The sequence below is a fragment of the Passer domesticus genome, chromosome 3 (assembly GCF_036417665.1).
Source record: "Passer domesticus isolate bPasDom1 chromosome 3, bPasDom1.hap1, whole genome shotgun sequence".
In the NCBI taxonomy this organism is placed as follows: domain Eukaryota; kingdom Metazoa; phylum Chordata; class Aves; order Passeriformes; family Passeridae; genus Passer; species Passer domesticus.
The window spans coordinates 71,156,537-71,183,520 of NC_087476.1; the positions used below are offsets into that span (position 1 = coordinate 71,156,537).

At 38.6% G+C, this 26,984-nt stretch overlaps 1 protein-coding gene across 6 annotated transcripts in view; it reads left to right on the forward strand.

Annotated features, from left to right (window-relative positions):
- Positions 1-10,807, forward strand: part of SIPA1L2 (signal induced proliferation associated 1 like 2) — a 254,937-nt gene extending 244,130 nt beyond the window's left edge. For 3 of the 6 annotated variants that reach the window (XM_064413831.1, XM_064413830.1, XM_064413832.1), the window contains 5 exons: positions 332-463; positions 5,852-5,905; positions 6,853-6,976; positions 8,658-8,739; positions 9,573-10,807. In XM_064413831.1, coding sequence (XP_064269901.1) covers positions 332-463; positions 5,852-5,905; positions 6,853-6,976; positions 8,658-8,739; positions 9,573-9,719 — 539 coding nt within the window. In that variant the 3' untranslated portion in view covers positions 9,720-10,807. The remainder of the gene's footprint in view (positions 1-331; positions 464-5,851; positions 5,906-6,852; positions 6,977-8,657; positions 8,740-9,572) is intronic. The other 3 variants (XM_064413834.1, XM_064413833.1, XM_064413835.1) reach the window with 3 other exon arrangements.
- Positions 10,808-26,984: the final 16,177 nt, after the last annotated feature.

Sequence of the window (26,984 nt, forward strand, 5' to 3'; positions counted from 1 at the left end):
TGTATCTAGCAATATTTCTGCTCAGTGCTCAGGTTAAAAATGCTATGCTTTAGAATGGATGTTGCCTACTCACACAGTGTTCATATGAAAATGTGAGAGACATACTGTGTGCAGTGGCACCAAAAATACCCATTAAAACTTTGTTATCTCACTTTGCCAACATTTAGAAATTGTTCCACCCCTACTGAGTATTGAACAGGAAAAGACAAACACAATAGAAATGAAGATAAGCACTTTCTGCTTATACATTTTTTACAGATCATTATAGTAGCTTCAAAATTAATTGTACGTAATTGTTACAGGAAGACTAATTATTGTGTTTATTGTTTAGATGAATTCTGGTTCTCAGATGGGTCCTTATCTGATAAAGCCAAATTCAATGATCCTGGCCTGATGCCCCTGCCAGACACTGCCACAGGGCTAGACTGGTCTCACCTGGTAGATGCTGCACGAGCGTTTGAAGGTAACAGGAAAATTTCAATAAAGATCAATGTTCAGTATACAAACTTTTTTTTTTTAAATATATATTGTTTAGCCACATTTTGAATTACAAAAATCCAGTGTTTGCCTCTGTAGCCCTTTAGTTCTTTTGGCAGTATCAATTCTCAGTGTGGAAGATTGTCACTGAAAATTTGGGGTCTTCATGATACTCTCTATATCTATTATAGATGCAATTCCTCCAGTTTAGTGCCTAAGGTTCTTTTGTAATCAATTGCAAGATCAGATCTTTGAAGGAGACATTCAAAACATTTATGTTAGATGTTTAAAATGAAACTGGGAGTAATGCTGAGTTTGTTGTGTTGTGTTTATAAACTGGAATGTGTAGTCCAAATGATATTGTGGTCCCTCTCAGTTTTCACAAGCCCTTGAAGACCAGGAGAATTGCACAGTATATTTTCCAGCAGGACTTGGGGTGCAGGATATAGACCAGGTTTGCTTTATTAAATTATGGAACCAGATTAACCAAGAAAAAAATCTCATCCACCTCTGGGAGCTAAACCTACACTTGCTGTCTAAACAGAGAAAATGTTGGTTTGAGGGTTTGTATGAATGCACACATTTGAGTGTCTGTGTTTTGTTGTTTGAGAGGTGTTTTATTTTGTGCTGTCCTAAAATTGTCTGATATTTATTAACTGGTGTTGCTTGCGTTACTGAATGTAATCTCTGAATAAGGATGACGTTACCACAGTCATCGCTGTATAAGATACAGGTCTTAACTTTGTGAAAACTGTCAGTGAAGTTAGCGCTTTGGATATTTTTTAACTTTTTTAAACATGGAAATCAGTTTTCTGGTTCATTTACAAAGTATGAAGTGATTAGAATTCACTTTGACCAAAAGCTCTTCAGAACTGCTTGTTGCACTAATTTAAATGGCATTGTGAAAACCCAAACCAGCAGCAATGATTAGGAATTTGAAGAACTGTATTATTTCTTGACCTGATGTGCATTCATTACTATTCAATGCTACTCCAACATGGCTGTGGTAGCTGGCAGGAAATATGTGACACTGAGAATCTTGACAGCTCTTCCCATGCATTCCTATGTTCAACTGCTCAGGGAACACCCTGCTATTTGTTACTGACATCTTAAACTACTGAAAAAAGGTTTGCATCAGTAAATGACAAGCTCTGTAACTTTGTACTTGAAGAATATTTTTAGATGTTAATAAAAATGTTGAGTTCAGCTGAGTGAAAGCTCATTCTGTACCAGCTATGCTCCTCTATTTTTAGCTTTCTTTGAAAACGAATAGATTTTCATTCTTTTTACTACCTAGTATCATTATTAAAATAATTTCACTTTGGTAAGTGTTATGTAAGTGTAATTACATTTGAATTTGAGAATGAGAGGTAGAACAATACAGCTAACCCACGATACTGTTCGTTGGGAGTAAGGGTATTAACTTGTTGGGTTTTCATTGCAAATAACTTAGATATATCTGTAGATAATGCTGAAGAACTGATGGTCTGAGTTGTAAGATAGAAGCTATTTATTAGATGTTTTTTAAATTATTGTAAGAATTTGAGTAGCAAATAATAATCTATTTTTGTATGAAGGAATATCATTCTTTTCTGTTTAGGACTCTACAGTAGAGGCATCTTTGTATATGTTAGATGATTTATACAATGTTTTGACTAAATTCATAGTGCTGCAACTAGAAACTTTTGCAAGGAATGTAATTTTTAAACCCTCATTCAACTTCATCCTATGTCTTGCAATTTGAAAGTCTTTTTAAAAAGAATAACTGATAGGCATGTCATAAAAGATCGCTGGAAAGGAATGTGTTGCACTTGAATTAACAGTGCAGTTTCTGTGTGTATTTTAATGTTGTTTGCTTAGAAGTTGCTTCAACTTTCTATTTAAAAATAGCTTGGAACTACTGTTCTGCATTCCATCAATGTGCAAAAGAGAGTGGATGATTCTAAAGTTTGTCCACTTCTGAATATAAAACTGCTTTGATATTTCTCTTTTTTTTTCTTTCTTTTTTTTTTTTTTTAACTGGGTGCAAGTAGCATCACATTTCATATGGGAGCATATTAAAAACCCCAAAAACAATAAGAATTTTTAAATACTGAATCTGTGAAATTAGGGTTTTTCTTTAGTTTGGCTTTGCCAGCCTGATATTTTGAAATTGTGTTCTCTTCTAGAACCTAGATACTAGTCTTAATTTTAATTTTTTCTTTGTACAATGTCTTTTCCTACTGTCAGTTTACCAGGATTACCAATCTGATTGGAAGAGCAGAGTTTTTCTCTTGTGATCTCTCCAGATTATGTACTGACCATTTATATTATTTGATCAGTTCAACATCCCTAATGTGGTCCTCATGATCTTTCATCTCTGTCTTAAGAAGCAATTGTATCTTGATTAATGTTAGTGTAGACTTTTTAGGCGCTTATATTGTTGCTACCAATTGGATTAAGAATTAAATTAATAGCAAGCTTTTTGCTACTATCATCCCTACTCAGAGTTTACTTATGGGTGTAACAAGAGCAGTAGTCTCATTTTTCACTTTCTTCCTCTTCTCAGATGAAGAGTGGACAAGGTTGTTTATTAGTATTAGCTTTTATTCAGCTGAAGCCTTGGTCCTGTGTAGAACAGCAGTTTTTAAACTGTGGTCCATGAGGTTGGAAGAAGCTATTACTTTTCTTTTGGTTTGCTTTTAATTGAAAGTATGGTGATAATGCTTTTCTCTTTGTGAGAATTTAATTTTCACTGCATTTGCTTCACAAGAACCTTTGTGCAAAGCTGAGTATTTACTTCAAACTTTTTCAGAAATCTTCTGTTATTCTAAGACAGGTCTTCACAGTGTAATGGAGAGCTGTGCATGCATTAAATTCACAAGCTCCAGAAGCTGCATCAGGGAAGGTATTTTGCTTGAGCTGCCTCTATGGAGGGTCAGTGCCCATAAGCTGGAGCACAGTGGATCATTATTTTAACCCTCTGCACTCCTTCCTTTGCAATACATGGTTTTGACTCTGATATTTCTCCAGAGATGATACTTTGCATGCATGCTAACATCAGTCCAGTCAGTAGCAAGGGGAATCCTCCCATTTCTGTCATACATGGATAGGCTACTTCCACTTCCCGTCTCTTATTTTGCTGGGAAGTGCAGAGAGACATAACCAGGGAACAGTTCACATGATGGAAGTACTCTGTGGTAATGTTTCTGTATCCATCCCTGAAGCAAAGAATAAAAAATAGATAGGACTGTATGTGACTGTACAGCAAAAGAGGGAGGGTAGTTGGGGTGAAAAATAAGTTAAAGAACCAAAAAGAAAGAACGCATGCTCAGCTGAGTAAAGATAAAGATATGGAGGTTTCTAGAATAAATTGGAAAACCCAATTTGAAAAAAGGGAAATCCCAGAAAAGACTAAGGGAAAATTAGAGATTTAAATTTTTAGTTCTTGTTTTTGTTTTATCCTTCCAATAGATCTTCAAGTTAGGGAAGAAGGACTGGCTTTCAACATGTGTTGATGACTTTTTACATCTTTTCCATGTTTTGGGGACAAAAAAGAGAAGCATTTTTGGATAGCCATACCTGCTACTGCAATTATAAAAGGCAACTGACACAAATACAAATATTGCATATTGTTATTAGCAGAACTTTGTACTATTTGTTCTACTTCAAACTGGGTATATTATGCTTTAAAAAAGCTGTTTAGTGTTTGATAAGTTATATTGTGAGCATTAAAAGCTTAAGATAGTTCTTCTGACATCCATGTTCATTAAAATTGGTGGTTTCAACTCCTGATTTTTTCCAGGTGATTTTTATGAATGTCTACTACTGCCAATCAAAATGCAGTGTTTCTTAATGCAAATTTATCTTTGCAGAAACATCTGTGCTATTATAATTAATGTTATTTTAATACTTTGATTTAAAATCTTCATAGCTAAATGTAATGCTACACACAATATAATGAGAAAGAAGTGGATCATTTAGCATGACAGATAATTATTTAAACCAAAGTAGTGTGTTAAACTGCTAGAAAAAAGAAAAAATGACAATATTTAGTTAACATTTGGTGATTTGTAGGGCATGCATGTGTAACTCTTTTTGCTTCAATGCATATGTCAGTATATGTTTGTGGGTAGACTTTACCTTAACAATGAGAGAGTGGCTTCATGCACTATACTCATTTTAGCCTTTTCTGCTTCCAGTACATCAGAATTGCCTGGAGTTTTTTCTGGTCTCTGTTAGTGGTCTGGAACAATGAAAATAGAGATTCAAGCTCTTAGTGGTTTCAGTTGTATGACTCTTTTACTATAAATTTAAACATGAATTTTTGTCTCATCTTTGGTCTTGCTAAGTCACTTGTTTAAACTTCTGATATAAAGACCAATATATTATCTGTAAATAGTTTTCTTTGGATGGATTCTTTGGAGTTTGGCAGGGACGTCTCATTTAAAAGTAACAGCTCTGTGATTTACATGTATTTTCTTCTGCTTAGTATGTATGTTTTGCTTCAATTGAATAGAAGGGGTCCCTGTTTTTTGGAGGAAGCAGAATCTAGGTCTACAGCATCATACCCAGAAATACACTTAATTTTTCTTTATAAAAACTAGTTGTTGTAATGAAAATGTTAATACTATGAAGGTGAGATTAATTATCTGTGTACTTCAGACTAATGGTTTATACTGTCTTGTTCCTGGGATACATACTGTGTTTGATCTGCAAAACTAAGTTTTATTTACTTGTACAATGTAAATCTATTTATCTTAGTAGATTTCAAATCTGCAAATTATGTCATTGATTATGTGCTTAAAATTATATTCTTACCTTATTGTCAGCACATATGAAATAGTCACGTTCATATTTGCTGAGATGCATCAGTAGTCAGAAATAAGGCTAAAAGCAGGGGAAATGTGCTGCAGTCTTTGAAATTGGACAAAATCAGACAAAAATTGGACAGAAGTTGCATAACTTTTGTTCATTGTATTATAGAATGAATTGGCAATCTATGCTATGCTGAAAGGTTTTTTTTAAACCAACAAAGAGCATTTTAGTGATTTCCTATTTTTGTTTGGTAGAACTTGTCCTTCCCATTTGAAGAGATCTGGCCTATATTCACTGTTCGTGTCCTTAAGTGTTTGAAGGATTGTCCTCTTATGTAGCCTGCCAAGTTGCCAGGCTGTGCCACAATCCTGGGTGCTGCTATTAGAAACGTGGGGCGTGGCACCTTGTGCTTACTGTAATGTTGGTGTTGTGTAGAAATGGCCTGGCAAGGCTGGGAGTGAGTGCCAGCAGGAATTGCACAGGGAACATCCCACTGCGTGCGCTGCCGCAAGGGCCACAGCTGCTCCAGTGGAGATGGACTGTCTTGTTTATAGGAACATTCTAAATCTTATTCCAGGTTTTGACTCAGATGAAGAATTTGGGCCGTTCTGTCATCAGACGCCGTTTCTAGGTGATGGTCTGGGATTGATGACTTTTGCCTTTTGTAAACTTTTTTTGATACTTCCTATGTTTGCACGTTTGCATGATAATGCAAGCTTTGGGCCTGGTGGGGTGGTAGAGCAACGGGAGAAAGGGTAAGGCAGGCATGTTGTCGCCAGAATTCATACAAGCCCACAGACATGGATTTTGTTTGGCAGAAATAAGCTAAATCAATCTCCACAGAATATGGATTTTGGTTGTTTTGGTTTTTTTTATTTTAAAGAAGACAAATTAAATCCCAATGAATGCATCATTTACTCCTGTTCTGTGCAATGATGATGTGCATGGCATACTTCTATTATGTGGTGACTGATGTATTTTGGCAACCACACTGTATATCCATAGGTAATTGCATCTGTGCTTGTTAGATTATGTTCTAGTGAAATTCAATGCAGATAATAGAGTGCTTTAGTAATACGTAGAATAAAACTCAATTGATAAAAATAGTGTGAATTTATTGGTTTTCAAGTATGCAGATTACCATTAGCTTCTGCAAATGCTTGAGACAGTAAAGCAGTACAAAATGAAAAGTGAAGACTTCTGAGGAATCTGAGGGCTTTAAGTCCATGGAAAAAATGCAAACCTTTTTGCTGAATTATTACTGTCATTTGTTGTGGACCTGAATTCTGTAATGGTTTTCTGCATATTTCATCAAAACCAATTTACTGTTCATATCAGCATTAAGTGGTCCAGACCAAAACTGTCATACTGCTGGCAGACATTAAAAAATTGCTTTGGGGTTGCCTTTGGATGCAGGTGTGGGGAAGCCAACTAGTTGATGCATAATCTGCTGATTATCTTCAAAGCTGAGATGTAGAAGCCTACATCCGTTTTCACTAACTGAACCAGGATAATGGCTGTAATATAGCCTTTTATTTTGTCCAGTTTTAGAGGTATCCTTATGTTACTTTTTTACAGATCAGAGAGTAGCATCCTTTTGCACCTTGAATGATATGCAGCAAGCTCAGGGCTTGGAAGGAGCACAGGAGTTACCTTTGGATGAGAGTCCCCCAGATGGAAAAGATTTTCTTGAGGATGCGGGGTATGTCAGAATTGAAGCATATTTCTTTCAAAATGAATGATTTATTTAAATTTTCTTATTTTAAGGAAAGATTTTCTCTTAATGATGCATGTCAAATTGCCTGTATGCATGTTTCATGGCTGTTTGATGGCAGACTTGTTGCCTTGACTTATAATTTCTTTAATTTTGAAAACTTTTGTTTCTCCAAGTCAACTTCTCTCTCACTGCAATAGGTCTGTAATGGAGATCAAGATTAGATGCAGAGTTTCAGATAATCAAATTTCTCACTGTATTCCTCCTTTACAATAATAATTTTTGTTACATTTATTTCTGTTTTCGTTTTAATAGAACTAATAACAGGAGCTCAACTCTGTAGGATACAATAACCTGATCGGCAGCAAATGTCTCAAACCTTGGAACAGGGTCTATTCTATCTTTGCAACTATTTGCTATTTGCAAACCTGTTATTTTTCTTTTATACGGAGGTCAATTAATCAAGAGAATCTGTAACAGAGGACTGCAGAATTTATGCCAAACTACCCAATTCTTCAAATTCTTCCCAGTGCTGTGAGAGAAATTATTCCTGTTTCCCGCCCCCCCCCCCGACTCTTCACCTATCCTGCTCTAAGGAGTATACTTGTTAATTTAAAGATCATTCTTGTTATAGATTCAGCAGTACAGTCTGCACACCACTACACTTTAAAAGAAAAACACATCTTTGATTACTTTTGCTCTTCAATTGTAGGAATGGAAGAATGAGAAATAGAGGGAAAAGTCTTCTTGCTTGTTAGACTATCACATTTTAATTTGAACCAATTTTACACAAATTAGCTTGCTTACATGGTAAAGCACATTTATTGTAATGACTTTTAAGTCCATATCTTTCCCGAGGCTAATGATCAGTAAGGATTGCAAAAGACTGTTAAAGATGTTCCCCTTTTAGCCATGGCAAACCTGTCAGATTTGTGCAATTGCATGAAGCAGCTGATTCAGCTTTGAATGTAAATCCTCTCTCTTCACCTGCTCTCTTTTAGACTCAATTACTCACACGACGGCTAATTGCATCTATAATGTACACGGGACTGTCTCCCACAGTGCTCATTGTCATTCAGAAAACAGAAGCTATCTCAGTATTTTCCCTCAGTCATGCATTTGATTAACCTGTGGCAATATTTTATGTTTTGACCTTTAAACAAAATATTTGTCTCCATTAAGCCATAGGTTTATGCTTTACTGAAAATGACACTGCTGCACAGCAGACAAAAGAACTTTTTACAGCTCTTTTGGTCTACTGCACAGCAGACAAAAGAACTTTTCACAGCTCTTTTGATTTGCAGTAATTGCTGCTGCATCTTGCTTGAGATTAGTACAATCCTTATCAGAAAGCAGTTTAACCAATGTGCCTGCACACCATGGAGCAGTGAGTGTGGCACTGTGGGGGTATGTGCAAGTCATTCCTAAAACATTGCTTCTTAAAATCATTGTGACTTCTGCCTGATTTGCATGAGAAGCAGTGTTGAATTTCAGATATTGCAGGACTGGATTTATGTTCTAGTAATAGTCTTTTACTGATGCTAGTTTTGTCTCTATTTTCCTAACTATGGTTGGTTTCCTTTGCTATTACTAAAAGTGTAACTCTGCTAAAACTGGAAAGAAGATGTTTTTCACTAACTCAGAGTGAAGGTAGTGGTTTACTTTGCAGGGAACATGCTCCAAGTACTCTGACTGGAAAAGTAAACCAGCTGGAAGTCATCCTCCGGCAGCTACAAACTGACCTGAGAAAGGTAAGAGACCACTAGCACCATAACTGTTCCCCAGTTTTAGCAGTTTCACTTTTACACAGAGATCATCAAGGGCTTGAAAGAAGTACATCAGTTAAACTACACAGGAGGACTCAGTGGTTGCTCAGAGCACCGAGGTGCAGAAGGTCCTGTGGGAATGGTTATGTGAGGAAATTGGCCCAAGGCTAAGTAGTTTATGGGTCTTTACTACAGAGCAACAGTCCTACAAATAGTCATACCCCAGAAAGAAGGAAACACTTCATCTTTATTTATGGTACTATGGATGTATATAGGATAAGGATATGGACAGGGCACCATTGCTAAGTAGTTAGCACCCCAGTTTTGTCATCCTTGTTGCCTTTTGCTACTTTGGTCATGTAGCAATGACTTGATTTGTGCCTCATATGCTGTCAAAATTCAGAGCTGGAGATATTGCCAGGATAATAGAAATGAGGCTGCTCTTGGTAAGGAAATAATCATGTAAGGAAAAATATTGAAATTAGGTATTGTTCTTCCATGTTTGAAATCAATTACTTACAACTTGGACTCTCACATACCATTTATTATAGCTAAAAGCTTCTTATACTTTTAATGCTTTTTTGTTGTCGTTAAATGGTGTAAATGCCTTTAATTTTTCTATTTAACTAATATCTAGTTTTCTTTTTAGCTTGTAGTATTTTCTTGGAATGAATGAGGTAGTTGGAGCATATTTGGGGAATATGTTGTCAGAATGAATTAGGGAGCTCAGCTGTTACGACTTGCATAGAAATATTAACAACAAAAATAAATGTTGTCATCACTACTTACTTTGCTCAACTTGTATCTTTGTTAACCAGGAAAAACAGGACAAGGCAGTTCTCCAAGCAGAGGTGCAGCACCTGAGACAAGATAACATGAGGCTTCAGGAAGAGTCTCAAACAGCAGCTGCTCAACTGAGGAAATTTACAGAATGGTTTTTTAATACGATAGACAAAAAATCCTAATGGGGCCCTGCAAAACACTTATTTGAACAACGTAACAGCTGTATCTTTGAATTAGCGGGGTAATAATTTCACTGTGTTCACAATCCATTTTAGGTGTTTCTGCTACATTTTCTGTCCAGCTTTATTCATCTGAAAAGGAGAGAGAACTGTGGCAACCCGTTTTTAAATTCGTATGAAGAAAGCAGAGAATAGCAGATACTTGTTTGTGTGCAGATGAATGTAAAAAATCCTTAGTGTCATTTTAGACATTTTTAGAAATTGCTCTGGCTGGGGCTTGCCTGAAGAGGAATATTTGGGGTTTTAGTTCCTGCATTTCAGGTGTGCTGGTGAAGATGTTAAAGCAATTTAAATTAGCTTGGGCTTCAGTATTGTAAGATAAAAAGAATAACCAGACATATACTTTAATGTTTAAAAGGTGCTCTATTTTTTTGTATGTACAGTAGTTTTATTTCCACAGTCCACATTGTCATAGCAATAAGAATGGAGGTATAGTGAATAGTCACAGAGCTGTGTTTATAAAATGTTAGCACTGACGTGTTTAACACTAGTTTGGATGCAGATACATTAGAGATTATTTATTTGCAGGAACAAATGGTGCCTGAATATAAACAGTGTTCTGATTTTCTAAAAATACACATGCCTTGTAAATGGCTCACTGGGGTTAGCCCACTCCCAACTTCAGTTACTTTTGTATAGTTGATGTTCAGCTAAACATCTACACTGCTTAACTATTGAAATCATCTATGGTGTGAGCCAGCCAATCAGTTGTACAATGCCAAATTTGTTTATCTTTGTACAGAAGCTTTGATCAAGTGTCTTGTATTTAACACCTTTATTTAAGCTTATTTAACCTTAAATTGTTGTTTTTATAAAGTTTGTTTTATCTGCACTATGGTGAGGTCAGTTGGTTGCAAGTTGTAATATTTTGAGCTTGCCAAGACTGTACTGAGGAGTTCTAGAAAATTCTAACAATTGGATGCTGCTAGTACACAATTGATTTGTTTGTATGCTTTAACATTTTTAACTGTTTAATTTGAAATGAACATACATCCTGCTTTTTTAATAAATGTTAAAATCTAAACCTGAAATATTTTATCTTGTACTATCTGTAGTCATTGTTACCAGTAAAAACTCAGGTTTCTGTTCTGTTCAGCTCAGTCCCTGGGCTCTCCATCCAGAGGCAGTTCAACCCATCAGAGCTGTCAGGATCCCTTGTTACTGAGGAGGGGTACCCACCATGATCACAGTTAATTTCTTTGGTGCATCCTGTCCTGGAAGCCAGGAGTTGGCTTCCCCAGTCTGAACAAAAGCTGTTTGGACTGTTTATAGGCATTGATTAGTGGCCTAGGGATAAAAAAAATCCTGCTTTACTGACAAAAACATCCTGGAGAAAATGAGGTTTAGTTTCTTCATATTTCCTTATATGTTAGTTGTAGCAGGAAATAACTTGCCATCTTCTTGTGCCAGCAACTGAGGATTTGATTGCAGTGTTAGCATATGTGAGATGCTTTGTGTACAGTACTGAGCTTAAAGTCCACACCAAAAAAGGGACACCTTTGCAAAATGAAATTGAGCTAATGAGCACATTTGAGTTACCCTGAGGAAAAAAAAAGTTCAAGACCATTGTTTTGTTCCAGTTTCCTCTTGGTTGCTGAATGCATTCAGGCAAACCTATGCAAAATTATTGAGTAATTAAAAATATATTAAACTCATGGAACTAAAATTCTATGTCTATTGTTAGTGCACATGGGCTGAGAAGTGTTTTATAAATTGAACAAATGTCTGTCACTGCTGTAACAATTGTTCTGAGAGACTCTTCTTAGCAAAGGCTGTATATGGGCAAATAATCAAGCCTTTGGTATCCTACCAAATTTAAAATTTAAAAGACCATTTTGTATTGTATTTTTCATCAAAAACTCTGACTTTTACATACCAAACAATATCCACTAAGCTGTATTAGCAGGGTAATTAAACATGGCAGTCATGAGTTACAGTACCTTCTGATTTAAGCACCTTACAGAAGTCATTAGCAAACCCATCTGGCTGGAGACCTTGCCAAATAACAGTGCTGAACAACGTGGGCAATTTGTCTGTGAACACGTTTCTGTGAGGATTGGTCTGTTCCCTTCGAAAAGCTGTGCTAACGGAAATGAACTCGAGGGTAAGCTGGCTCTGAAGGGACACAGGTTTGGATAAGAGTTTATAGTCCAATATTCATTTTAGTCCTTTATCTCAGTTATTGAAAACCAGCAGTTATAACTACATACACAAAAAGGACTTTCAGTAGTTATTTCTTCCATTTTTCCCATCCAACTGAAAACGTTTGATTTCCAAAAGTGACAGAAAGCTTTGTCTATAGAGCTCCTAGTTATTTTGCTGACAAAAGCAGTTGTGTTGGGGGCACATGGTTCTTCCTTAATTAATCTTCACCACGGGGAAAAGTTTTTTGTCTGGCTTTTAGTGTTTTAATGACATGGGAATATTTATCAGAGACCATAATACAGTTTTGGCATAGGTAAAGGATGTTTAATTGGACATTTTAATTAACTGGAGTTTTTAAGAATAATCCTCTTGGAAGCCTTGTGCTCACAAAAAATGCCTGGTTTAGACACATGAAGGCAAAGACTATGTTTACATGAGCAGCAAGTGTGGAGCACTAAGAAAATTCAGGGTGTTGCTAACCCAGTTTTTGGAGATCTTTCAGGCTCTTCCTTGTCCACTTCCATGACTGGATGCCTTTTAGTGGGTGAAATCATGTTAGGTTGGCTCTGTCTGGAGGCTCTGTACTCTTAAGACCATTCCATATGATCTGAAGCCAAGTAAGTGGAGGTGATTGGGAAATTGACTTCAAAGATGTGTTTGTGATCTGAATTCAAACAGTAATATGGAAATATTTAAAACATCAACAAAGTCCTCCCGGCACAGCAAGCCATGCTGTGCAGTACTGAGGGGCCAAAATCAAATATGAGTTGATGCAGATGTTTACTTCTGTAAGAGGGAAAAACACCAATCATGGCAAAATTACAAAATGTTCTGTTTCTGCCCTAGAAGTGACATATCAAAATTTATATGCACATCTTTATTGAAGGGATCCTTATTGAGACATTTATCACAATGTGGACTGTATTTTATTAGGTACAGTTTTTTCTGAGGCCACTATTACAAACATAAGCGATAATTTCAATTATTTTTTTGTTGTTCCTGAGAGGGTAGTCTATTTGGTTTAGGCATGTGAAAGCTTTATACAGAAGCTATTTAAGTCCTCTGTGTGTTATTCAATATAAATTCTCAAAATAGTTCATCATTTTTGTGCCTAAAATCCAGTAATGTGGGACAATGTTTAGAATATTTGTAATGCAAACTAGCTAATTGTAGAGCAGTCGTTTGGGAAAACAGTTTTCAGTATGGAAAAGAGAATTGCTGTGTACATTATGTTGTTGCAGCACTTCTTGAGCTCTGTGCTGACTGGTTCTAATATAGAAAAAAGTCAGTGAAACTCGGGAATTTGTGTTGGACTATTTTGAAGCCATCAGAGCCATTAATTATTGCCAAAACAAGTTATTCTTCATCCCATCTTCCTTCTTCTCCAGCGAAGACTATAATTCAATTCAAAAGCAAAACTTGATATCATCTCTTTTCTCCATGCACACAGCAATTTTTCCTTCGATTCTTTGCACTTCCTTCATTTCTCTCTTTCACCATGTTGCCTTTATTCTCTCTCATGGAGAATCCAATGGCAGAAGGAAAAGTTCTGTAATAGGTGCTTGGTCTGGCCAGCCATAGAGTGGCAGGGCTGAAGCATTTTGTTGTGTTAGCTCCACACTGGCCACAGAACAGAAAGCAAGGCTGGTACAATTACATCCAGTCTTGCCAAGGTAGATCTTTGCTGTTTTGCAGACTCTGAAGTCAATTGCTGTCTTGCACAGTGGTAGCTCTCTGGAGACATTTTTGACTCATGGGTAAAACAACCAATCCACATATTTCCATAATAACTGTATCTAGCAGACTTCCAAAACCTTCACCATGGAAGAAATTAAAAATAAAAAGGGGGTGGAGGTGCGGGATAGAGGGGAATTTTTTTTTAGGTTTTATTTTGATTCTCCTTTCAGACAGACAACCAATATCTCTGGCTGTTGTACTGTCTTAAAAGGCTGTAGCAGGACCAGGGAATGGAATGAAGAGACCAAATTGCTCATAGCTTCCTAGTTCAGAAATCACAGGAAGGCTTCAAATCTATTAGTGTTAGAATTCCATTTATTTTATTGACTTCTCAAGGGAAATTGTATTATGTCCTTTGTTTCATATTTTTTTGTCCTCCTCTTACCATAGGTATTTAAAGGCTTCTTTCTATACAGCATCACAGAATTACTCTAGTAGAGGTCATTGTTAAGGAAACATCCCAGTCTACTCATTCATGAGATTCCCTGGCAGTTACACTCCCAAGAGTGTGCAGTTTCACTGCTGGCACCAAAGCCTCTTCCAAAGGGTGACTCCAGGAAGCTGACAGGTGCCCTGCTTGGCTCCTACACATCCCCCTCATGCAGCCAGACCAGATTTCCTTCCCAGTTCAACTCCAGCTTTCCCCAGGTAGAGTCCCAGATGTCTTGTTCCTTGAAGCCATTTAATCACAGTGCACTAACAGAGACACAGCTTGAGCTGCTGCCAAAAAGCAGCAGATGAGCATTTTCTGAACAAAGTCATTAAAAATGTTTAAAAAATTAAAAGTTACTGAATATGCTGTTGATACCAATTCAGGTGCCCATGTGTCTAGACATCAGCTGGAGATGTTTAAAATAATTCTGAGTGATCATGGGAAAGTAAAGAGAGAAAACCATGCTATGTGAAAAAGTGGGATATGTGATGTGCAGCAGTATTAATCATGGGCAATATATTACTGATGATTCTATAGCCAAAGACCAGAACTTTAAAAGAATAGGATATTTTCACAACCTGTTTTATGTTTTTTAAATCCACTGTTTGGAACCCAGAAAACAATTGTGAGCTTACCTTGAGAAAACCCTGACCAGAAACCTGGGAGAAGGTCTGCAAAACCCAGATAGTTGTGACTGAATTTAAGCTGTGGGGCTTGGTTATGCTGAACACAAATTTAAAGTATTAAAACTCATTCCTTTTTTCTTTGATTCCTATTTTGGTACACATGAAAATGTATGATTATTTGAGTAACAAGTGCTGTTAGTAATAGAAAAAATAAATGACCCAGGGCTGTCTAGTAGCAAATAGTAGTCTGGTCATCTGAGATTCTTGTTACCACTAAATTGTAGTCTTGCTTTCAGCTCAGGCATAGATCGATAATATTTTCTGAAGGATTTTTTTAATGGAAATCTGAGGTATCTGCATTTTTGCCAGTGCTGTGTTTCTGCCTCTGCATAGACTTTCTATTCAAGATGATGGATATTCCTTGCCCAAATCCAAGACACAATGTTTCTTTCCAATGAGCAATGTTTCTCTTGTGTGTGAGACCAGAACTCCAGGAAGTATATTCTAGCAGTACTGCAATTTTTAGCTGTTTGTGCTGAAGGCGGACTGTCTCCTGCCACACAGCTTCTGGATTCTTGGTCTTCCTTTTGTTTGCTAAAAACTGAGTTTCTCAGTAGGGGGTTCAGTAAAAACAAGCACAAAACAAAAAGCTCCTTCAGACTGGCAATGTCTCCATTTTTTAGGAAATGTATGGGGTTTTGTAAAGGTACAAACATCCTTTGATGTTCCTTTCTGTGTCTTTTCCTGTCAGCAAGCTTAGCAAGGAACTTCAGGGTGGCTCAATTCTTGAACAATTCAAAGTCTGTTTGAAATACTGAAATACTTGTGTATGGGTAGGGGATCTTCCACACAAACTCTAATTAATATGCAAATATGTTCAGTGTGCTTTCAGACTGTATGCAGACCAGAGGCAACTCTACTTCCAGTGGGGGAAATGATGCTATTCCATCAGCTGCAGTCTACACAGCCTGGACAGTGAGGAATTAGCCAATTTTGTTATCTGCCACTCAAGGGAGAAAGAAAACAATGGGCTCATTCCTACATATTTTTATGTCACATAGCAAACAGAAGCTGTAAAACATGTAGCCAGAAAAGCCAGAAAATGGCACCATTAAATTGAGCTGTGCTTAAACTGGGTGGCCGATTTCCTTTAAAAATATCAGAAAATGTATTCACTTCCTCTGGTGTAAATCAGACTTAATATAATAGAAATTACTGAAGAGAGTAAAATTGGGAAAAGAATCAGTCTCTTTATGAGGAATGGTGAATTACATCCAGACCATATTTTAAAATGAGGTCAAGTGATTAGACCAAAAACAGGATATGAAAATAAAATTGAAGTTGTTCTTTATTAACCGTGACCTCAGCAGTCCACAGTGGTTTGGCTTATTGATTTCTAATGTTAATGTGGTTTAAACTTCTTGCTAAGCTCTGAAGAATGTTCTTTCACCAGAACCATATCTATTAAATGAGTCATTTGCTCTTTAAAACTAGATAGCTTTACAGCACAGCATGCCATAAGCTTCCTAACGTCTCGCCAATTGTCCAGCAGGATTGTTGATGTATACAGAGAAACTTTAAAGGGATGCTGACAGGAGAGTTTCATCATCTGTAAATAGCCTTATTAAGGCTCAGGCATAAAATCCTCTTGGGTTTTTTAAGTGTGAATTCTTGCTATGACTGTGTGTCAGTACCTTCTTTTCCAGTTTGTCCTAGTTTGTTATTGCAGAACATCCTAGCGTTGTTCAGCTGCTGATTATTTTTAGTTGGTTTTGTTTATTTTGTTTTGTTTTTTTTTTTAAATAAATCAAACATGAACTAGAAGAGAGTCTGAAAGAAACCTAAGGAGAGAGAGTGAAATCAATCTGCAGAGTAACACAAAGGAGCATCCTTTTAAAATGTTTTTATAATGTCACAGAGATGCTTTCATAATCCTCTTAGAGTGAAGGAGAGAAAAATGACTAGGCTTGCATATGTAACAGGCTAGTCTATAATTCCTGAACACACCACAGTTTCTCTGTCACACCATGTGTACAGCAAACCCCATTGCAGTGAATGGGTACAATATGGTAACAATGATTTGTCCACATTTTACAAAAAACGCTACAAATTCCCTCCAAAAAATCACTGGTTTTCATCTCTAGGAAGCTTCTCAGAAATACCCAAGCTTCACTTCTTAGAGTGATATGGAAATATTCAGTTACTGTTGATGGCATGAATCCATTAGTTGGTGTTGTGAATGAGAGTGAGCATACTAAGCTCATTCTAAGCTGTGCTGGCACTAAATGCAGATGCTCAGAGGCATCAGAGTTGCAGATACACCTGCACCTTCTCCTTGAAGGGAATATGCCAGAAATATCAAAAGGCTGTCTAGTATCTAATACTTGATTTAATCAGAATACAGATGAGAGCAATGTATTTGCTGGCAGAGATACTTTGGTCTTTTGATGGAGACAGGTTTTTTTTACCCAATATTCACAATCAAATCTTTCCTCCCCACTCATGAGGACTGGTTTTTTCCTTCTGCTTTGAGCAGCTTCCTAAATTACATGGTCCCATCTGGCACCTGAGGAAAGTGTCATTTTCCCTAGCATCTTGCAGATTATTTTATGAGTCCTTTTGTTACAGACTAGTCTCCCATTCCTTTTATGAGTGCCCAGCTGGCTTGCAGGCTCCCTGCTCTCTTTTGCTCCCTTTCATCCACTGGCTTCATCTGCCCCACGTGCTGCAGCTGCTTACTTGCATGCTGGAGTAAAGCAGGAAGCCCCTGTGCTGTCCTCCTTTAGCCTTTCAAACTGTCCACTCTCAACACTGGGTGCCACATCCAGACCATGGTTTTGCCAAGAAAGGTTGGACCAGATGATCCTTGAGGTCACTTCCAACCTGGTATTCTGTGAAATATAGGAGATTATGTCCTTCCCACTTACCTGAGTATTTCTGAAACATTTGCTTGTGGTCATTTAATGGTAACTCTAAACAATCTGATGTTACCAGTGCTGAGCACAAACTGTGGATCACAGTTGTGCTGGAAATGCAGGAAATCAAGTGGGTTTGAAAAAATGCAAGCAGCTTTGTCTCATTAAAGTCATCTAAAGGGAAAAGTGGCACAAGAAACTTCACATACTTTGAGGAAAGGCTTATTTCTAGGCCACATGATCTTCCCTGGCTAAACATGACTTTTTTGTTTCTTTTCTTTTAATATATGGTTTTAGTTTCAAACAAACTTCCACAGAAGCCATGAGATGATTCAAACTTTTTATAGAACTTTTTCTAGTGGCAGACAAATAAATTCACGGTTCCTAGGTTATTTTGGAGGTAACCATAGGAGCTATATCTATATTTAAAGCGCATGAAGTATCTTTTCTAATGTCCAAAGCAGTGGCCTGTACAGCTGAATAGTTATGCCTTTGAAAGTATATTTAACTCCCAATATGTATTAAGTATTGTACTGTCTAAAAATGCCCTTCTCTATGAACCTTTTACAACTGGGGCTTTATGTTCTAACTCTGAGCAGGAAGTATAGAGAATTCTGGTTTTTAATGAGGCTGCTTTTTGTTCTCTTAAAATAATCTGATGACCTTAAACTTGTTAAGACAACATTTCCAGAAAAGTAAATTCTCTCTTTGAACTCTAAGTGCATTTGCATCATTTGGTCTGTATGGATTCAGAAGGTTGAAAGTCCATTTTTCATACAGGCAGAGATATTTTTTCTCCCCTGTGAGGAACCACATTTCCTTTTGAAGCTGTTGCACTTACTGTCAACTTAACAGGACTTAAAATTTGTGACAGAAATTTTGTCTGGAAGGAATGTCTGGAGGTCATCAGGTCCAACCTCCTGAAGCAGCACTGCCATTTTACCACTTTAGGTATGGCTTTTTCCAGATAAGTCTTACAAACCTCCAAGGACAGAGGTTCCACAACCTCTCTGAGTACCCTGTATTATCCCGCACTAAAGCTGGAAGATTCTTCCAGCATCCATCCCAGCCACAATCTGTGGATGTTCCCCCTTGCTGGCAATACCAGAATTTTGGCTTGTTTCATTGTGTAAAAACCCCCAAAATAGTTGTAGACTATTATTGAATCATCCCTTAGTCTCTTCTTTATCAGATTAAACAAGATTAAAAAATTCAATTCTCTCAACTGCCACTTTTTGCCTTAAGGCTCCTGAGCATTTTAGCAGTTCTCTGCTGCTCTCTCTTCAGTTTTTTATCATCCATCTCATACTGGGAGACCAAAAAAGAACACAATATTCCAGTTGAAGCTTTACCAGACAGCTATTTAACCCAATTTTCCAGGGACATGCAGCATAACTGTAGTTTCTGCCCTGTTCCTTCTCTTTCCTACCAACCTCAATGCTCTCTGGACATATAATTTTTTTTTTCCTTTTGTTATCTCTGAGAATTTGTCCGGCTATGGTTTGGGGAAAGCAGATGTTTTGATGCTTTGCTATTGATGTAATCTGTGGAGGTGGCCACAAAGTCACCTCTGCAGAGGCACACATACTCTTGATAGACACAGTAAAAAATGTTAGTGGTGGGGGCAGAAGTTGAAATAAAAAAACACATATGTACACATTCTGTGAGATGCACATTCACTGAAACTCCCCAGAGGAGTGTGGTTACTGAAAGAAAAATAAACTTCTTTGGTTCAAGGTTGTTTCCAAACATGCTGTTGCTATTGCAAATCCAAGAAGGGTGCTTGGTAGCAATCCTTTCACTTGTGTTTCTGCTACAGATTCTCAAAGAAGATCTGTCTGGATCTGTCCTATATCTGGACTCACCATGTACATTTTCTTAATAGCTGGAGAAGGAAAACAAGGGTTTGCAGAAGGTGCTTCAGCTGGACGATATCCCAGAGCTCCTCTGAAGTGACTCACCCACTCACAGTTCCTTTCTCTCTCCCTTCAGTACAAGAGGAGCACTAGAAAAGGAGCACAGGTGTGGAGTTCAGCACCATAGTACGCTTTCTGGAGTTCTTAATTTTTCATTGCTTTTGTTGCCTTTGATGTTTAAATTAATGTTATGAAGATCTCGAACAAAATGCAAAACACCCTGACCTGCTTTAGCTACAAGCTAGATCAGTGTTTGGATTATTTGAAGTCAGCCTGTTTTGTGTTTGACACAAGGTATTATCCCTTGAAGGTGATTTTTCACTTTGAGTAAATGAAAACAGGAGACGTGAGATGCACTCACCCAATTTATCTTAGCTGAAACGAGTTTGAAGCATTGTTGGATGCCTCAGTAAATTATATACGATCATCTGGAAACAGGCTTCTACAAACCAGGTTTTCTATCTTTTTTGGACACATTGTTCTGAGGAGCAGAGTTCAGCTGGATTCAACCTGATACTAAAGTAAGATCTAGTGGAGGCCCTAACAGAGTATCTAATAAACAAAGTGACTTTGAGCCTGACCTATTAGTGTGTTATTCTAGTTTGCCTCTAGAGTAATTCACTTCACTTAACCTTACTATCCTTTATATTAGCTTCAAACTAGCTTCAAACTACAGCTACTCATTGTTGAATCAAGTCCTGTGTTTTGATCAAGATACAGAGAACTGTATTTTTAAAAGTGCTGAGTCTTTGTTTGTTTTGGAAGATGTTAAAACATGTTAAAGAAAATTAGTTCTAGGCTGAATATTTGTATGACAAGTTCTGCCTACAGCAAATCTCTATGACTGAACTGCAGATCTCTCAAAAGAAGATTTAAAATTGGAATTTTTATGCAAGTCTTAACACTTGTTATACCAGAAGATGTTGCCATAACAATAAGTGGAATAACAGAGTGTTGTCACAGGGCATTGCATTTCTGACCTCTGTTTCATTTTGTGAGACAAATTGATCCTCAAACATTAAGGCCATAAAGGATTATCTGAGGAAAAGTGTTTTCTAGATACTTGTAATGCAACTCAATATGCTACATGATTCAAGTAAATTAATTCATTGTTGTGACCGGTTTGTAAATGACAGAGCAAAAGCAAAATGCAAAGCAGAAAGCACCACCAAACAAAAAAACAGGCAATACTAGGGATTTTTTACCTTTGCCTTTGTTTTACACTCCACAGATAAAACTTTCCAAAGAGCAAGAATATACAAAACTTAACAACTCTGTGTTCAGTTGAAATTAAATCCTCTGGTTATTTCTAATGCACAATAATGTGAAGCAATGGACCACTTCTGGGTTTTCCCTCTCCAAAGGAAGCCATCAGCAGCCAAATACAGCAGCTAAACGCAGGTGGGTTGTGCTGTCTTTATTACTGCAAGGCAGGCTGGTGCTCAGAGTCTCTCTGGCTGTGCAGGACATGGAGAGAAGGGGAACTACTGAGATACACCATTACATTTGTGCCTCCATAACACCGACATACTGAATCCCCTCTGCATCTTTTTCATACTCGGTTGATCATGGTACTGAAGTTGTTTGGATCATTCTTCAAGGTAATGGGAATTATGTTGGGGAACAGAGCCAGGATCAAATGAGCCAGAGTAGCTGAAAGAGCAACAGGTCTACCTGCCTCCCCCTCTTCATGCCCTGGGTTTCCTTGCTGCAGCCTGGGACATGTGCCAGGGATTGGAATCCCAGCAGGCTGGAGTGACTCATCCACCAACATGTTGAGAGGTTAAAGCTCACCCTCCCTCCCATTTATACCGACGGAAGATTTTGGCCGGGAATGTAGTTATTTTGACTCACTAAAATGAGGCTGTGCTTGGGGCAGGCCAGGCTGCTGCAGTTTAGTCTCCTTTCATCAGAGCCTGGAGAGATCTACATGAATTCCCTAAATAGAAGCAGGCGTCAAAAAGCAGTTCAATCTGGCCGGAAACTCCCTCCATGCCTTTGATGTAAACTGGTGCTGGGGCAGGAAAACTTGCCCAGCTCTGTGGAGCCTGAGTTCTGTCACTCCCTCCAGAAAACAGAGGGCAGAGCACCTTTGTTTTTGCTGATAGAGCCCATTATTCCACAGGTGAGTGTACTGCTGCCAGGCACAAATGATCCATAATCCAACAGCAATTATGGAAACAACATGTATGAAATCCCCTGTGAAGACACCATATTTGTTTCTCAAAAATTATTTCCTTTGTGCCGTGCTACTTTTAGCCTATAAAATATTTATTCTTTTATGAGTATTTCTCCAGTAGCAGAGCTGGGTTTATCAGGGCATGCATCAATTTATATGTCAAACCTCACAGGAGAATCTCCTTTTGGCACTATCCTGTATTTCATATGATTTCACCTTCCTCTCATGTTCTCCACCATTTCAGAGATGAACTTACACATCTCAGTGCCTAGATCTGATAACCAGCATAGGGAAGGTAACCTAGTATTAGGTGAATGTCTTAAGGGAAAACTTACATCATTTTAAGCAACTGCAACTCGGTGAGCTGCTAAAAGAACCAGGGGTTCTGTTGCTCTTGGTTTTATCCAAAAATGTACAGAGCAGAGATGAGAGTTTCAAAACTAGAGGAGTCTTTCTTTGCTCTTTCTGCTCACCACTTCATGGAAAAAAATTCACCTTTTGTCCTTACCCCTCTAATGAAATCCCAGCACTCTTGGTCAGGTGATCTACTTTGATTCACTTGCAAAATGCAATCGATAATCTCATTTAAAAGACTTGCTGAAGGCAGGGAATCTCCCTCATATTGGACATGCTATCAGAGAAGAATCTTCCATTCTGGATGCAACCTGACCTCCAGCCTGTAAGGATAACTAGCCTGAGAGAGCATGAGGGATTTAGTGGCAAAATCAAATGTGTGAAGAGATTTTGATAAGAGCTCCGTGCTGTTACCGAAGAGTTATTAGGATTATACCACATTTTAGCTTTTCGGTCACACAATTTTTCCACAGATTTTCTAAATAATTGTGTTTGAGCCAATATACACAGGGTGATGTAAGGTACAGATGGGTGAATGTGTTGACACACTGAAAGCATAAGTAGCAAAAGACATGGTGTTTCTCTTGCTTGCCTCATTGCACACAGATGACAGCTACAGTCACAGTGTTTCTGGGAAATCATGAGTTTCTTTGATTATTACTGAGAAAACGCCCATTTCCCATTTTCAGAAAGCTGTTTCAGGCACTGCTTCAGGAGAAAACCAAACCAGCTGAAGCCTGAATGTAATATTTTGGGTTCCTAGTGCAGAAGCCTGCGCCATTCTCCCCCACCCCCACCCATTTTGTTGTTAAGTACAAATACACACAGCAAGTCATGGTAGAGGAGACCTGTTTTGAGAATGGGGAGTCACACTGTACCTGACTTCTAAACTATATCAGGTTCCAATCTTTTAGAGAAGGAATGCAAGAGTCTTCCAAGGCTAGATTTGGGACCAGACATGTATATTTTGTAATAATCCCTAGCAATATATCAAATGTCCTTTTAGATTTAGACAGTGTAGGATTTCACAGAGTGACTACATCTCCTGAGGCCTCAAGAAGAGCTCATTGACAGTCTAGGAGTAAGCAGCACCACTACTGAGGGAAATATGACACTCAAAGATAAAGGAGAGTGCAAGTAAGGAGAAAAAAACCAAAAAACTCTGCTCTGTGAATCTGTAAATTATCATATTTACTGAGATGCCATCTCCACCTCTCCAGTTACTATCTTGTTAGAGGGTGCAGCGTCCCATGCAGTCCCCATGCTGCATTTGCAGCCACACAGTCCAAGTGGTCCCAGGCAGGTAACTCCTTCACATTTGTCAGCTAACAGATCTCAGGAGCCCCGTGCTGATCCTGAAGCCTCATTGCACCTGATACAGCAAGAGCATTTGAACTCTGCGCCCCTCCTTATCTAGCCCGACTGACTGTAGTAGAGCTGGGTACTTCCCTGTTTGCTGTGCCTTTGAGGCCCTTCATAAATAACATCAGTTCCTTAGACAGGGGGTCAAGCTGGCAGCTGATATAAAACCCATCGAGCCACTGCTGGGCAATGAAAGCAGATTCCTCAGCTCAGACTCACAGTTACCTGTTCTCTGGATGTTCTGCAGTGTCAGACACTCTGCCTCCATTTTGCCTGTTTGTAGGGTGTTCATCTGGGTTTTTACTGAGCTGATGTTGACTTCATCGTTTAAGGCACTAGCAAGAGTTGTGCACACATGGGAAGGTCAGAGGGGATTCAAAGGCAGTTGACTGTGAATGTCTAGAATTTTTTTTTAAAATAGAAGGTTAAGGCTAGGGGAATGCAAGTACAGCTACACAACAGGGAGGCAATGGAGAGTATGGGATTGACAGGGTCAGTTTTTCCTCCTGGAGGCCTGATGTGTTTATACACAACAACCTCCCTGTTGGGGATCCCATGTGGCTTCCCATCGCAGATGGTTCAGGCTGTGGCACCTCCCAGGAGCGCCCAAAATGCAGATTGCCTTAGCCAGATGTGACACAAGCACCATCACTGTGCATAAAGGCATACCAAATTTGTCTTAAGAATGAAAAAGCAGTGACACAACTCACTAATACCAGACATCCAGCTTGTTCCCTGAGCTATACCTCTTTCTTCAACAGTTGATTTCTGCTGCTTGAAGCTGCAGACAGCTGAGTGATGGACTTTAAATGAGTGCTGTCTCAGTGTTTTCTCTGCCTGTGCCAGAGCCCTGGACAGCCAGACCTGGGAGGGGAAATTGTATTAAACTGAGCAGCAGGTGGAGAGACGATCCAGGCAGGCCAGAGCCACTGCCATCCCCATCATATATTCTGTTGACAGCCTGCTCCAAGCCTGAGCTTTAGGGTACTCTCTTGAGCCTGGAGAAGCCCTAGGTCAGATTTGGATGCTTCCATTGGACTGTCATTGAACCTCAACCCATTAACAGGTTCAATGCACTTTGATATGAATTGGAGCCAAGGAAAATTTATATGGAAATCAGTTTGTTTTTTTTTTTCTCATGATGATAGGAGATGAACAATGCATAAAGCTTTGTTCCCTCTCTAGTGCAGGAGGTGAACAATAAACTCAATTTCACCTGAGATCAGCCAAGAAGAAGAAGAAGCTGATTTTTGCCTTTGAAGCCTAAACATTGATCATTAAATAAAAAATGCTATTACTTTCTTCAGGTGCATGAAAGGAGTCTTTGCAGCCACAATATAAGAGATGTCCTATTGTTTCTTGGTTATTTCATGTTGTACAAAGCAACTACTCCTATTTATATTGTGTGAAATGTTATAGCCACTGGAGTTTTCTGCCTGGCTGATTCTGCATTAATTTACAATGAGCATTAGTCTTGTGATTTATGGACTGCCAGAATCCCTGAGCGGAATAACTTCCTTGAAGAAAGCTTCTCACCCACAGCATGGCTCAGACAGAGAGTTTCACTTGTCTCTGCCAGCTTCAGCATGGGATCTTGAAAGAAGAAAAGGGCAGGCAGGATGTGGCAGGTGAAACAGCAATTTTGGTGCTACAGGCAGCATTTGCTTTGGGTGAAAAGTCTAACATGGGCTCAGCCTTCTCTTTTGTTACTTTCAGGTGTCTCCTTTGGACACATGGGATCTGTCCAGCCCCAAAGGGAAGCTACAGGTCTGTATTTATAAATTCTGAAACTTTTGTGTGGGATAATTCATCAAATGGCTTGCACTTTTATAGCTCAATGGTTTGTGCCTGTTCTTCTTAAGAGCTGAGGTGGAATGTCTCCACTTGGGAGCTCGGATCTAAGGTCACACAGGCATTATTGTTGATTTGCACAGGGATGCAAAAGCAGAGTCAGATTTCACAACCTGCAAATCCTTGGGAACTAGTTCTCTTATTTGGTTACTTGGTGTGGTGTCAGCACTGTGCTTTGAGGAGACAATAGCTTCAGAGAAGCATCACCCAAAGGAACTCCCTTTTCAGTGAACAATTTGGCATGCACAACACCTTTGATGACTTAATATTGTGCTCAGAAAGACAGTAACTACTCCTGGCTTGAGAATAAAGGACAGGGAAAGAGGAGGATTTCAAGGAGTTTGGTTGTACCTTAGGTTCTTAGAGCAACAGTCCTGCCTCCTCCTCCTCCCTGCCCCACTCCAGGGCTCCTCCCTGAGCTGCAGGGAACAAAGAAAGCAGCAGGGGTTTTGGTAGCCTAGATATGGTGAGGCAATATGTTTTCATGCTCCAACTAGGTACTAGAAATGCCTCTACCAGGTATCAGTATCACAACTCATGCTAGTGGGCACTTCTGTTGTCAGTCTTGAAAGAGAGGCTAAAAGCCTTATGGGCAGGCTTATAGACAGGATGCAACCCAAACATGCTTGGACACAACCCAAATGTTCTTGTCCAATTCACACATGAGATGTGATCATTGCACAGAGTGAGAGAATGCCTACTTTGTCTGCTCAAGCTCCACATGTCCTGAGTGACCATGTGCAGTGCTGCTGTGCCAGGGCTGGCACTGGGGAGGCTCTCACAAGCTCTGGGTCCATGTCAGTAAAACAAAACTAACGTGAAGGTTGCTGGTGAGTTTACCAGCCTGAGTTCACATAGCAGTGAGAACTGGAGGTTCTGATAAGATGCTTATAGTAGTTAATTGTAAGTGCATGTAGAGAGCTGAAAATCACATGTGGCAAGAGAGATTATCTGGAGTAGCTTCTCTTATTAATCCTGCTGGATGCAATCAGCTCATTAAAGCAAAGCAAATTCCAAAGCAAATTGCCAGGGCTCACAGGATTACTTTGTGGATGAAAAGAGCTTGCCATTTAAACACTTCAGGAAATGATCTCACTTCCTCCTAAAAATTTTCAAAGACTGAAGAGCAGTTGTATGTTTTTGGCCTCATACAACTCCTCCATTTCCAGGTGTTTGAACATCACAGAGGACTCAGCTGTATGGCTCCTTAGGAAAAAATTGTTCATGATGGTCTTTTGCCAGGTTCTTAAAACTTGAGGTCTGAGAAAACATGGTTATAGATCTGGATGCTGATGGGGAAGAGGCTGAAATGGAAGGACACCAAAATAGGAGGCAGAGAACCTGAGAATATTCTTACTGTTGTGTTATTCAAATCAGGCAAAAAATGCTGTGAATCTTGGAGGAAACTTTATTTACAGTTTCTACTTATTTATTTTTTTATTTACTTTTTCTAAACCAAGGTGTTGGCATAGCTTGAAAGAATTTAGTGACCAAATTCCTAGTCCCATCTAGGAATTATACCCATTGCTTTAACTTGTTCTTTAACTGTACTTTCATTGTCAGGTCAAGTTTTCATATCCCAGAAACTAGGACTTATTTGAGTAACTGACTCACCCATATGAATCATCTCTTGTCCATGGATTTGGCTTTGATAAACATAATGAATACTATTTTATAGGAGAAGCCCAAA